This window comes from Branchiostoma belcheri, unplaced genomic scaffold, assembly GCF_001625305.1.
Source record: "Branchiostoma belcheri isolate BF01 breed outbred unplaced genomic scaffold, Haploidv18h27 scaffold70, whole genome shotgun sequence".
NCBI lineage: Eukaryota > Metazoa > Chordata > Leptocardii > Amphioxiformes > Branchiostomatidae > Branchiostoma > Branchiostoma belcheri.
The window spans coordinates 1383192-1396867 of record NW_017804354.1 but is presented as its reverse complement, the minus strand read 5'-3'; the positions used below and the strand labels follow the sequence as shown (position 1 = coordinate 1396867).

At 42.6% G+C, this 13676-nt stretch overlaps 2 protein-coding genes across 2 annotated transcripts; one reads left to right on the top strand and one right to left on the bottom strand.

The window, feature by feature from the left end:
- The first annotated feature begins 375 nt into the window (after positions 1 to 375).
- Positions 376 to 3743, top strand: LOC109484809 (probable Werner syndrome ATP-dependent helicase homolog 1). The gene is made up of 7 exons (XM_019788169.1): positions 376 to 420; positions 760 to 862; positions 1198 to 1309; positions 1732 to 1939; positions 2152 to 2397; positions 2644 to 2715; positions 3000 to 3743. The coding sequence occupies exons 1-7, from the start codon at positions 376 to 378 to the stop codon at positions 3741 to 3743; spliced, it is 1530 nt and encodes a 509-aa protein (XP_019643728.1).
- A 651-nt stretch (positions 3744 to 4394) lies between these two features.
- LOC109484808 lies at positions 4395 to 13386 on the bottom strand. The gene is made up of 10 exons (XM_019788168.1): positions 13142 to 13386; positions 9984 to 10145; positions 7602 to 8610; positions 7105 to 7276; positions 6691 to 6779; positions 6273 to 6557; positions 5958 to 6066; positions 5602 to 5823; positions 5152 to 5323; positions 4395 to 4626 (listed from the first exon to the last, which is right to left on the bottom strand). Exons 1-10 carry the CDS (start codon positions 13384 to 13386, stop codon positions 4395 to 4397), a joined length of 2697 nt encoding a protein of 898 aa, XP_019643727.1.
- Between the last annotated feature and the right edge of the window lie 290 nt (positions 13387 to 13676).

The window sequence follows — 13676 nt, the reverse complement described above, 5'->3', positions numbered from 1 at the left end:
TTAGGGGCGATTGGCATAGACGTGTGAATTTCCAGGGTCCCGCGGACCGCCAATAAACCGTACGCACCTCCCGGCAGCGAGTTGTCCCGCCCCCGTGTTCACTGACCCGATCATTTCCTAACGGTCATCGGGGTCAGCCAGTTCAAAAAAATAGAAAACGTTACAACTTACTTTCCGTCCGTTTCCGATGTCTGACGTACTGTCAAGGGCAGAGCGCGTAGCGCGCGACATCTGGGGGTTCCTCGGCTGAAGGATGGTCAGGCCCGGGCTATTAAAGCTGTCACGGAAGGCAAGGATTGTTTTGTCGGCCTTGCCACGGGCCATGGGAAGAGTATTTGCTACCAGATACTTCCATCCCTCGCCAAGGAGCCGACGATGGTAGTGGTCATCTCGCCACTACAAGCTCTTGTAGCAGACCAGGTAACATAGTATTCTTTTGTATTTTTAGTACGTTTCATAAAACTTAAAAGCGGATGTCTTTTTTACGTCTGCGAGTTTGAAAAGTAAACGCCCCCCTCCCCTTTGTCAACCCGACTGTTCTACAAATTACACGATCAGTCTTTAGTGCAAGACCTTACGAAAATAGCTGTACTTTTTTGTGTCAATAAAGACCTGTATAACTTACACAGTCCATGTAACTTATTTATACTACCTTTATAATTTGCACCCATTTCTATAGATTTGAACAGCGATTGTGCTCCAAAAGTTTAAATAATGGTAATATCATAATCAGCTTTTTTTCTGATATCCTTCGGCCAGGTACGCCGGTATAACATCAAAACAGGCTACAGAGCAGTGAGTCTTAGCGGCAGCGATGCCATTGCAGCATTCCGTGAGAACCCTGACCCTGGCACAAGATTAGGTAATATTTTCTTTTCTAATTTTTTGCATATATTATTTGTCATGATACTGTGACATGAATCCCATGAAGGAGGTAAGGAAACCTCCTTGGTCACATAGAGCAAAGAGTGTTCAAAATGTAATACTTGTATGTGAATGCATGAATATATCCTATGCTGATCATATACCTACTATCATATACCTACCAATGTTTGTACCTACCACTCATTTCTTTGAGTATGATTTCAGTATGATTTCAGTGTTGTACTTAACCCCATATACTTACAATGATGCACATTTGAAATCAAGTTGCACACTTGTGGATAACTTTGTCTAATACATTTCTGTATACTTCAGTTTTCATGGCACCTGAGGATGCAACCTCCACAGCAGGAAGGCAGTTCATTGCCAACACCCCCATCAAACTTGGATTGGTTGCCATAGATGAGGCTCATTGTATCCCTGAATGGTATGTAAGATGCAGTATTACATTGTTACTGTTTTGGCTGAAATTTCCTACTACCGGCAGTAATATACTGATAACACATCATAATAAGACAAAGGTACAGCACAATCTTCTAAAAAATAGCATCATGCAAATGATGCTGCTTGATTAAGAAACCGGTACATGATGAGTGACTATTATTCTAAAGTATGCATCCATAACTCAACAGTACAATCTTTGACTTTCAACACATGCCATCTCATATCACATCTTTTTACATCATATCACAAACACTGTTCCACACTTCCATGGCACACTATGAATATTAAAAAGGCTATGTAAACCATTTTCAATATTTCCAGTACAGTACAATACAATACAATACAATACAATACAATACAATACAATACAATGACATAGTATATTACTCTCATTACTTCACACAGGGGGGAAGACTTCAGGAGGGCTTTCAGGATGATTGGGACGTTGCGGGCAGTCATACCAGATGTGCCATTTATGGCACTCACAGCGACCGCAACAGAAGCTGTGAGGTCAGCTGTGCAGACCGAGCTGCACCTGACTGGTGAAGTGGTGATGGGCGACCTTAACAGGGAGAACATCACCATTTCCAGGATACAATCAACATCAATGACGGTGCATATTATACATTGTCCTCTACTTTAAAAAAATGAATATACTGAAATAGTATAAAAGTTAACAGTCAAGTGTATACACAAGTATAGTTCCCTTTGCAATTCCTCATCAGCATGAATTTTTAATGGAAATATCACACAGACAACACCTGTACATGTATGACAATGCTTCATCAATATAGACATTCTTTCATGTTATCTTCTACATTTCAGTCCGACTTCCAACCACTTGTGGAAGACTTACAGGCCTCAGGGAGGGACACAAAGAAACACCTGATTTACCTCCCCACCAAACAGAAGTGTATGGCCATGTTCGAATTACTTCAGGATGCTGTTCAAGGTCGTGGCCTGGTGGAGGTGTTCCATGCAGACCTGTCCCCAGCCAAGAAGAAAAAAGTCCTGGAAGGATTGCAGGCTGGGGATGTAAGAGTAGTCATCGCCACAGTAGCATTCGGCATGGTAAAAAAAGCTACATCTGTCATCTATATGTAGTTTGATTCTGTCACACAATGGTAATCAAATAAAAATAATGGTGACAAGGATTGTGAGAAACTAATCACTGCATCCTTGCTAAGACTTGAAGTTTAATATTTGCCCTGTTGTGTTATATTGAAGGACATATAGTGATGGCATGTCTATGGCCAAACACTACTTCTGTCCAGATGGTACTTTATACACAATATTGATATCTATTTTGTTCAACAGGGCATCGACATTCCTGATGTTTCCTGTGTCATCTCATATGGAGCACCAGCATCAGTAAGCCAACTATACCAGGTTAGTCGGGAATCTGTCTCAAACAATAACCTAATATTAAGAAGAGTTAAAATGAGGGATGATAATACTAAAATGGCAGAATAAGATATTAAACCGAATTTTTGGGAAAGTGTTATAGATTACACATTTTTTCTTCAATTTTCACCTTTGCTATGGAACATCGAACTTCCCCATTCACAAAGTTTGTCAACAGTTCATGATCACCCTTAAGCAATACATGTTTTACAATCACTCCCTCTTTGCCATGTAAGGAAGGTCATGTTGCATTCCAATTTGTGTTTCAGCAAATGGGACGTGCTGGAAGAAGTTCTGAGGTGGAGGCTGCGTACCTTGTGTACCACACCACAAAAGAACACGAGAAGGCGAAACCAGAAGTGGCGTCAATACTGACTGAGGAGGGCTGTCTCCGTAAGGCACTGCTGAAACACCTTGGGCAAAGTGACATGCCACAGCAGGACCAGTGCTGTAGTAACTGCGGAGGCCTGACCCAAGATGCAAGCTGTCTACTCTCTGAGCGACTACCACCAGCTCCTAAAGCAAGAAAGAAGCCTAGACCACACAGGGAAAAAACAGACAATGGTGGACAGTTAAAGCAAAAGCTACAACAACTGCGTGACCAGGAGTTCAATCTGCAGCCTCAGTTTTGTTTTTTTGGACCCTGTGCAGTTATGACAGATGAAACTATAGACAGACTGCTGAAATACTGTCACAGGCTCCACACCAAGGAAGATGTGAAGTCTGTCAAGGGGGTCTCAAGTACCATGGTGGACAGCATCTTGGCTGCAATCGATGAATTCTTCCCTGAAAAGAGTAACCAGAGAAACCCACCAAGGAGACAGGGAAACCCACCAAGGAGACAGGGAAACCCACCAAGGAGACAGGGAAACCCACCAAGGAGACAGGGAAACCCACCAAGGAGAGAGAGAATCCCACCAGTAAGAACAACCCAGGGAAACCCACCAGAAACCTTGAGAAGGAGCAAAAGACAGCAGAGAAACCCACTACAGGAGATTACAAATCATGTCTAGGTCATCCTATGTAATAAATAACATACATACAAACTAGTAGACACTGCTAAGACAATAAGCTTGGCCTCCATAGTGACTGAAATCTACAGTTGTAGATTTGTACTTTTACTCGTCCATCAAATTGTCTGTATCTACTTCCTCTAAGTCAACTTCTGGGACCCATGCCCTTGTCCCCTTCTTCAGTGCTGTTGCCAACCAATTGTTGTCATTAATCTTTACAAATGCCTGCTGAATGGGGTCTTTGTACTTATTTCCTAATGAAATACGCCTGCCCTCATTGGGTGTATATACCTTCTCATTGCATATTGCATCAACCATCTTTTCCACATCTGACACTGCACATCTAATAGTATGGCTTGTTGTTCTACTAGTCTTGAATGTTCTGACACAGAAGCGCCTTGCCTCTTCCAGTAGAGGGATCGCCAGGGACACACGCTCGGCATGTTGGATTGTCAGACCTGGTCCCGAGCCCCGCAAGATTGATTTCAGCTGCCTGTAAAAATGTTAACGTTACATTCTTATAACCAGAACTTCAATTGACAAACTTCTAGACAAAAGTATAATTTCACTTCAAAATTAAGAACTAAAACATTTCCTGGCAATAACTTGTCATTTTTTTAAGTACATGTATTGGAAAAATGTTGTTCAAGGTCACCTGTTGTAATGCTCCACCAGCATGTCGACTGGCTTTCCGTGGCCCGACTTGCCATGCAGGTTGACAGTCCGGTTTGCAGTTGCTACATATGCTGTCCTCTCTGACCAGTCAGCCTGAAGGTTGGCTATGAGGTTTACACACTCGTAGCTGTAGTTCCCTCTTCCTGTTCCTAGGAAGAGTGGAAACCACAACTTCCAGTGTTCCACAATGGCTGGCCCATTCTCATTTCTGACAAAACACAAAATGTCTCCATTAAAAACAGCATTGAAATGCATTAGAATTTGTAGCATTTGGAAATGCACTCTTTCTAAACAGACATTCCTACCACTTAAACTTGTACTGGGATGTGCAAATGGCAAAGACTTGCCAATCTAATTCATTTTCTGGAAGTTGTTGCAAGATGTGGAACAAGAAGTATTGTATTTATCTCCTGTAAATATGTCTGTAACTATTTTGTAAATATCATTCTATGGATTCTATGATAGTTAATCACATGCTCATACAGTATCTTATTAGCATCATTGTGTAAAACATCTCATCATCAAATATGTCTGTGATCTTAAGTAGAATTTCCCCGAAGACAAGAGTCGTTCTAGACTGTACTGTAGAATCCATACTTGCATTTTTGGACAGATAGTTTTGCAACTAGCATTATCAATACATTTATGTATCTGTATCTGTATAGCCGGTATAACCGCCTTTCGGTGTAATTTATGGATTTATAAAGTGACCTATCCAGATAAAAAACATTACCTGATGCACTGTCTCAGGTCTGTGTACAACAGGAGGTGGTACAGCAGTCTGTGGTTAAACTTGTACAGCTCATCGTCCACCTGCTGTGAGATGGGTCTTGTGGCCAGGTTTTCCACAAAGTCCTTCGCCAGGTCCTTCAGTTGGTCGAACTGTGGAACATGGAAGTCATCACCTGAAACAGACATGACTTCTTGTTATGCATTGTTTAAAAAGGTAGAATGTATATACAGAAGTAATACAGAAGTGTGTAGGCAATGTTCTGACAATAAAAGTAATGTGTTATACAATTAAAATTGTTGATTAGATTTTATGCTACATGTACCTTCAGTTTCAGTTTATTTCGCACTTTAAAACAAAATGTAACAATACAAATACATGTACAAGAAAATATAAATGAAATGTAACAGTGCAGGGATTAACAATTCAAACAAATTGGATAAACAAAAATACCTGGGGTCTCCATGTTGAGATGCTTCATAAGAGCTGCTGTCAGGTGGGCCTCTTCAATGTGGTGCAGCAGCTCATCCACCGCATTGAAGTTCTTGCCCCTGGAATCCACAGTCCTTCTGTCGACCAGGTCCCGCAGATGACCCACACTCCCGACATTACGGGGTGATGACCAGAAGGCCAGCAGAATTGTTCTGCCGGCCTCCCACAGGAAGTGAAAGTCCCCTGAAGGTAAAAAGGAAAAGATGACACTAAGTTTCAACATAGTCTTTGTAGTAATTAGAGACAAGTACACACCAATTTTGAAATAAAAAAAAATCATAGAATGGGAGACCTAATACAGGAACAGTCTTATTTACCTGGTGTCTCTTTTGCCCACTGGAGACTCTGCAGATGATCATCTTCGGTCTGTCTAAACCTTTTCGCGCCTCGAAGGTTTCGACATGTCGCTTGATCTCCAAACACTACCTGGATCTGGACATATTGAAACCTAACTTGAATTGTCATGGACAGATAGATATTCCAAAGACACATTGAAAAATCACGTAATTTTTGTAACGCCTACATGTATACAGAACTCTTCTTTAGCACTGAAGACACCATTGTGAACACAACCATGTATGAATACATGTATGAATGTGCACTAGTATATCATCACATACGAATCATCACACCTGATCCTTGCAAATGTCCTGGAGACCACGGTCCTTGGCAAACTGAAGCAAAATCTGAATGTTGTCAGATATTTTTGCTTCGTCCTTGTCCAGGACCTTCAAAGGCATGTATGTAGAGCGTTTCACATGTTGATTGGATGGACGGATGTTGTCGCTGAACTGGTGAAAAGCCTTAAACTTTTCAACCAGTAGCCTCACTGTCCGATCAACAAGCCGTGCCTTCAGATGTGTGACATCCTCCACTGTGGGTAGGATGTCTGATGTCGTCAAATTCTGTCGCATCCCCTGCACGAAGAAATAAAATTCATTTTGTCATACCATTAGCAACCAGCAACTGTTTACATGAATGGATAGCTATAAATTCAGAAGGTATTGACTGGATAGATGGTCGTTCATTGAGTGCTGTCAGTGTCCATACCTGTGGTTCTTTTCCCAGGTTGTCGGCAGGCAGATGTCGCACTGGGATGACGAGTCTTGTCGTCCAGTTTATCATTTGGGCGTGGTGCTCTGAAGATAGGAGTGTATGTTAAAAAGTGTTACTCCTATTTACTATCCATTATACCAAATGGCATTTACCTTAACATAGCCACATAAATGTAACCATTGACCACACAACATGCATTACTGATGAGTGGCTATCCACCAACCAAACACATACTAGTATGTTCAAGATGAGGTTGATGGCAAAAATTACTTGAAGCATGTTAAGCACTAAGCAACATTGCCCAAACAAGTAATGAAGTATTCATCAATTTTCAATGACATGTTTAGCATTTTTGACTACCTCTGGTGACAAAGACCTCTTCACTACCACATATTATTCTTAACATACCCTTTCTGACATGCCGGACTCTCTTCATTATGTTCAGGTTGTCGTACGCCCAAACCTCTGTTGTGTTTGGCAGTGGAGAGTCTTCAGCCCTGCTGTCAGCAAATTGCTCGATAGCACGCCATGCAGTTTGGAACGATGCACACTGGTGCGTGTGGTTCAACATTTGAATGACCTGCAAATACATTAGAAATTAAAGCTTTTCAGAAGAATGTAGTTGAGTAGTGTGACTATATCCATTCTTGATTGGAAAAGTTTTCAGTTCTTTTAATTATAGTATAAATGACAACCAAATCAATAATCTATACTAACACAACAAACATCAGAAAGTGCAGTATCATTTATCACTGAATATTGATATTGATAATTTCCCTAAGAAGTGTTTACAAAATTCAACCTACGTGCTTCAATAAATGATATAGCATCGTTGTGTCAAAATGATAGTACTATAGTATTCATGCAAACACTATACAAGAAAGAAAACCATTTGATATATGTACCTCGTGTTGACTCGCAGACAGCAGAAGATACAGGGAGATGATCGTCTGTAGAACGCTGGACTTCCGGTTGCGTGCATGGGTGATAGAGGATATCACCATGATTGAAGAAAATCCATCATCCTCTTGATACACGCTGTTCATAAGAGACTGTATCACGTGGTAAAGTCGTGGGGCATTTTTTGTGATATACACTCCGACCCCTTCAATCGTCAAGCTGCGAATATCCTCCAGTGTTCGGATGGTTCCACTGAGTGGACTTTTACTGCTGGATATTAAGGAAAGTTCCTTGTCTACCTGTCCTGTGTCAACCTGGTCCCACATGGCACACTGGTTCAGCCTGTTGACTTGCTGTAAGTGCTGGTTTAAAGCCTTCTTCTCCTCTTCCAGTCTGCGAATCTGTTCTTGCAGCTCCATGTTCGACTGTACAAGACACATGTATGCTGCAGGTGTGCATGGCAGTTGTGTGCCTAGCTGGAAGGGCTGGAAGGGCTGGACCTGTGAGCTCAGCTGCGGTGTGCCTGGCTGGAAGGGCTGGACCTGTGAACTCGGCTGCGGTGTGCCTGGCTGGAAGGGCTGGACCTGTGAGCTCGGCTGCGGTGTGCCTGGCTGGAAGGGCTGGACCTGTGAGCTCGGCTGCGGTGTGCCTGGCTGGAAGGGCTGGAAGGGCTGGACCTGTGAGCTCAGCTGCGGTGTGCCTGGCTGGAAGGGCTGGACCTGTGAGCTCAGCTGCGGTGTGCCTGGCTGGAAGGGCTGGACCTGTGAGCTCGGCTGTGTGCCTGGCTGGAAGGGCTGGAAGGGCTGGAACTGTGAGCTCGGCAATTGTGACAGCGAAACACCCTCAAAGTATGTCTCGGAAGCAGGTCCTCTTCCATATTTTATGCGGACATCAAAGACCTGACGGAGATACTTTCCAACACTTTGTTCAGTAACCCCGAAGTCTCTCAAGATGCTTAATGCCGTTTGAAGGCTGACCCTGCCATGTTTTTCGGGGTACAAGGTCTGATGAAGCCTGTGATGTAAGAAAACATGAATTTATTTTCAATATGGTATATTTGATACAAATACATACATATACTACTAGTACTTTGCATTAGGTGAATGTTTGCTCATGAAGGTATGTTAAAAGGAGTGCACGTCAGTTACAGATTGAACACTCCAATGAAAATGTCTCAAATTCAATAAAGTCTACAGTAACGTTAATGGTAAATATGAGTGAATATATGTATACTTGTTAATATATAAACAGCTATGTTAAAAGCATTTGGTAAAAACTGGTTTCGCTGACTAGAGACACTGTTTCAAGACCAAATTGTTTTGCAAAAATAACAAAAAGGTAAATTATGCAGAGCCCACTGCACTGCCGGCAGCAATCTGCTATTTACTAGAAACCTTGTAGAAACACATTTTCGCACGCCTCCCCGTTCTTTACACCTAAACTTAGAAAAAAAGCACGTATGTGACTCGAAATCCTAAACATTAAGACGTATTTCCACGCAGTTTTTGTTACCATGTATCATTTTTGCTGTTATTTAATGTCTATTATTTCGTTAGACCCCGAAATGAAATTATCTTACGTACTTATGTGGGGAGATGTGGGGAGGGGGGCTGTATGAAAACATTCTTACCCTGCGCGCTGTCAGTGAAAAGCAGAGTATTATGGAAACAAAAAATTCGTAATTGGGGAAACAAAACATCATACGCACCTTCGGTGGATTCTTTCACCCCGCTCATCCATGTGAGATCGTAGGGAGACACGATTCGATTCCCGGGATCCGCGAGAAACAAAACATGTGCCTCGCCAGCGCGGGAAATATGGCTCCGTGCGACCTTTGACCAAACGTGACCTTTCATCCGTGTCGGTTTTTTTTTCGACAATTTATCAGTATTCGACATATAGAAGCTACATGCTGGTGAAATCGACGTTTTAAATTAATTTCTTCTACATAAAAATAAGAAAGAATGTTAATTTTAGCGATCAAACACGTAAGAAGATTCACAACATCACGTGACTTGCACGCTGAATATATAATGACATGCAAATCAGAACTCCCGGAAGAAAGACTGGCGCGTGCCAGCCAACACCTCGCGTATGTGTGAATTACCCTTGCGCGAACATGTGAATTGGACCTGCGCGAACATGTGAATTGGACCTGCACGAACATGTTAATAGCCTCTATGAAAGGCTGGCTTAATCCCAGGTCCTTTTAACTCGCCGAATGGAAGCAGTCTTGTTGGAGCGCGGAAACCTTCTCTCCGTGGCAAAAGTCCCTCGGCAGCAAATCGTCCCTCGCGGCGGCATATTACTCGCGTCGCTCACAGAAAAAATTACGCCCACGCCCAACAAGACTGCGAAGGAGGCTAAAATTATCCCAGTCGCCGTACAGCGCACGTTGGTCCCGTGTTAGGGCCTGCCAGCCGGCGGCCACGGGTTTGACGTTCTGGGCCTTGTCAGTCACAAGTTGTCCCAGGATCGGGTCGTCGCGCTGCTTAGCCGCCAAGTCTAGCGGGGGGCACGGTGGAAGTGGGTGGGGACCAGTGTCTGACCTGACATTAAGAATGGTTTATTTGAAATTTGACAACAATCACTAACATGACCTTCGTATATTTTGTGGATGATAGAAACATGCTATCAAGTTTAAGTAGTCAATAACAACGATAACCGTCGAAGTATTGATCCTACTCTTCTTTCTTACAGTGCAAAGAATAGCCAGGCAAACGGCTTATGCCTGCTGCCCTTCGATGTTACTGTCACTTTGTAGCACTAACTGAATATCTTGTTCCCTTGTTTGTCCTGCGCAGAAAAAAAGACAAGGTAGTTGAGATATGAAAAAAAAATGATGTTTTTTTGTTATATTGTGTGAATAAAATTGGTCGACTTTTGTAATATATATACTTTTGCAAATACCACGGACCTAAATATAACAGAGAAATTTCAAGACTTACCGTTTATACCTGAACAGGTTCCTTTCCTGCTCTGCTGTCTCCAACAATTATCTTGTCATGCCTGAATAAAGACATAAGAAGAAACGCAGAACATTTAACTCTCTAAAGCAGCAGTAGTGCATCATAATATGCATTTCAACTCAGAATTCATAGCTATGCTTGGAATGTTAGACCTGTCCTGGCAAATTAGCAATATTACATTTACTAGTAGTGTTTCCTACAGTCCTTCTTTTGATGAGTGATACAAATTTCTTGTCCAATGCTGCATTCTTAGTGAGAATTGCTGGGAAGATGTTCCTGTGACATGGGTCCAGTACAAGATGCTGATGGGGCAGTGTCATCAGCGTACATTTCTACAGAACTGTGTTTTACGACTGTGGGCAGATCGTTAGTGTATAAACAAAATAGTAGAGGGCCCAGACAACTACCTTTGGGTACCCCGCTTTTGATTTCTCGGTGATAGGAAACACTGCCGTTAACGAAAACGGCCTGTGTTCTGTTTGCCAGGTAGCATTTAACCCAGTTAGTTGCAGAATCGATAAAGCCATAACTTTTTAGTTTGGCTAATAAGATTTCATGGTTCACAACGTCAAAAGCGGCACTAAAGTCCCAGAGGACAGCGCCAACAAGGTTACCTTTATCTATCTCTTCTAACCACCTGCCGGACATTTGTACCAGAGCACTCGCTGTAGAGTGCTGAAGTTTGTACGCATGCTGGTTGTCAGACAGGATGGCGTTGGAAACAAGGTAAGACTGAATTTGACTGTTATAAATCTGTTTGATCTTATGACAGATGTCAGCTGGCACGTGCAGTGGTAGTTCATCAAACAAGTTTTGGATGTGGTGACGGACATCATGCAGAGGCTCACATGGAAGTACTTCATACCTGTCTAAATGCAGAGTTTCTAACCCTGTTCCAGGGCAGTTGAACAGCAAGGCAGGCGGACGTTTGATGCCATGCAGTTCTTTCTTCAGACACTCCTGCAAAGCCTTAGCCGACATACTGTAGCTCTTACTCCATGTACAACCAGGACAGGTCCTTTACCAGCTCATCTTTAGACAGTTGGTCTACTGCGGTTGTCCCGTTCCTAGCCTTTTCCCAGGTCACCTCCCCATCTCTATGTACCTGGATTCTATCAGCAAGTGTTGACCATTGTCTCTAACCGTACTACGTCCTTATGTCTTCGTGAGTATGTCCCGCCATCAGGAAGGACAGCTGTATGTGAAAGACCCACACACATTTAGTTACAAGGTCCAAACTTTCACAGTACCATCATCAGTACCATCAACCTTGAAAGTGTACATAGATAGTTGCGTAGAAATAAATTAACGAGCCGTTGAACATTTCAAAGACAATGTAATGTTTACAGTTTTATACACTTGAATTTAGATGATTCTACACATGCCTACCTTGCGAAATACCATGTGAACCAACATATCCAGAAATGCCAGCATACACTCGTTCTTGTTTTCCCTGAAAAGTCGAAAATAAATTAATTATTCGAGTGCAAACAATTTGTATAAAAGTAAATTTTGTATCAAAGTAAATTATACAATCAAGTAACATAACTCAGAAATGTTAACCGAGATCAGTATAACTGGAAATCAAAATTATACAAAAGATACAAATATAAATGACTGAACAGAAATATACAAACAAAAATGTCAAAATCATAATCGTGATCTATATAATCGTGTCCAAATTACCGTTCCTTGTTCAAGATTCATTGGAGGTCAGAGGTCTTTTGCCAAAGTGACACAACACACAGATACATGTGTCAGGTCATCCTGCTCTCCATCGTATACAACTCGGCTATCATCGACATCTGACTCAGGAGGCCCAGGCTCACTCATGTCCGACTCGCTGTCGCTGAAGCCTGTGTCTGAAGAATCCGAGTTGACATTTTCCTGTCGCCGGTTCTGGCCCCAAGGTCGCTTCTCCCTCTCACCAATGCCATGCATGGCAGCATAATCATTATCATCATTTCTGATAAATACTTATACTATTCTGTGTAATGTGTGGTGTAGTAGTTAAGTCTCATGCAAGTTACTGCCAAATGTCACCACAGGATATGTTGATGATAATTGTCATGGAGATAAATGTAATGTAGTACCTGTTCAGCCTACTTAATTATGTAATACCCACCGCCTTTCTGCGTGGCCAGGTAAAACCGCCTTGTCTGCACGCGGTTCTTTTCAATTGTTCCGCAGTTGACAGGGCAGAAAGGGATGGACAGCAAGCTGGTCTCCAGCATGGGCGCCAAAGTCTGAAACACAGATGACGCCCGCGGATCGTTTGCAATGTTGCTTAGGATGACAGTTTGATCCACTCGGTGCTGCTTGATGCTCTGGTTAAATTAGTACCTCTTCCTTGCCAAGGAAATTCTCGTCGAAAGGAAGGTATTTGGTAATGCCCTTTCAATAGGAAACTCCTTAGCGAATTCTTCATTAATGCAGGCTGTGCCTGTTAACGTTGCCTCATTTTCTGTGGATAGTGGCAGCACAAGAATGTTTTTTTAGAGTTTGGAGGAGTTGCAGGACTTTGTCCAATTGTGTATGTGTTTGAGTTCTTGAGGTCTTGTTTGGACAGCCATGACTTCTGTTGTGTTGTGGTCTTGTCAGTCTGGTTCCGGATGTCTTTGGGGAGTTTGTTCAGTGCTGTATCAAGCAGGTTGAGGTAGTACTTGTCCTGGGCTTCTTCCCACACCTGTGCCAAACCTGGATGGGACTGGAGGAAGATGTCGTCTGCAATCAGGTCTTCAACAGGTTTTTGGGGCACCTCTGCAGTCTCCTTGGATGCAAACAGTTCCTCGATGCCTTCAAAGTTTGGCTTGATGGCCATACGAACTGTGAAATTTCACATTTGTGTCTTGCCCTTCAGGACTCTCAAGTGTCGGACAGCTCTGAGGATGTTAATATTGTCATAGGCAAACATTACAGGACCATTATCTGCAAACTTGTTGTCAAAAGTTCTCCAGTCTTTTACCCATGAAACCCATTAATGTGCATCAAGACTCGGACAGGCCGAGATGCTGTAAAAGCGATACGAATTGCTTGCCTGCACCATATGAGACAGCCAGAAGTCCAAACAAAATGGTCACGTCATTGCTGGCCCTAGAACTGCGCAAATCC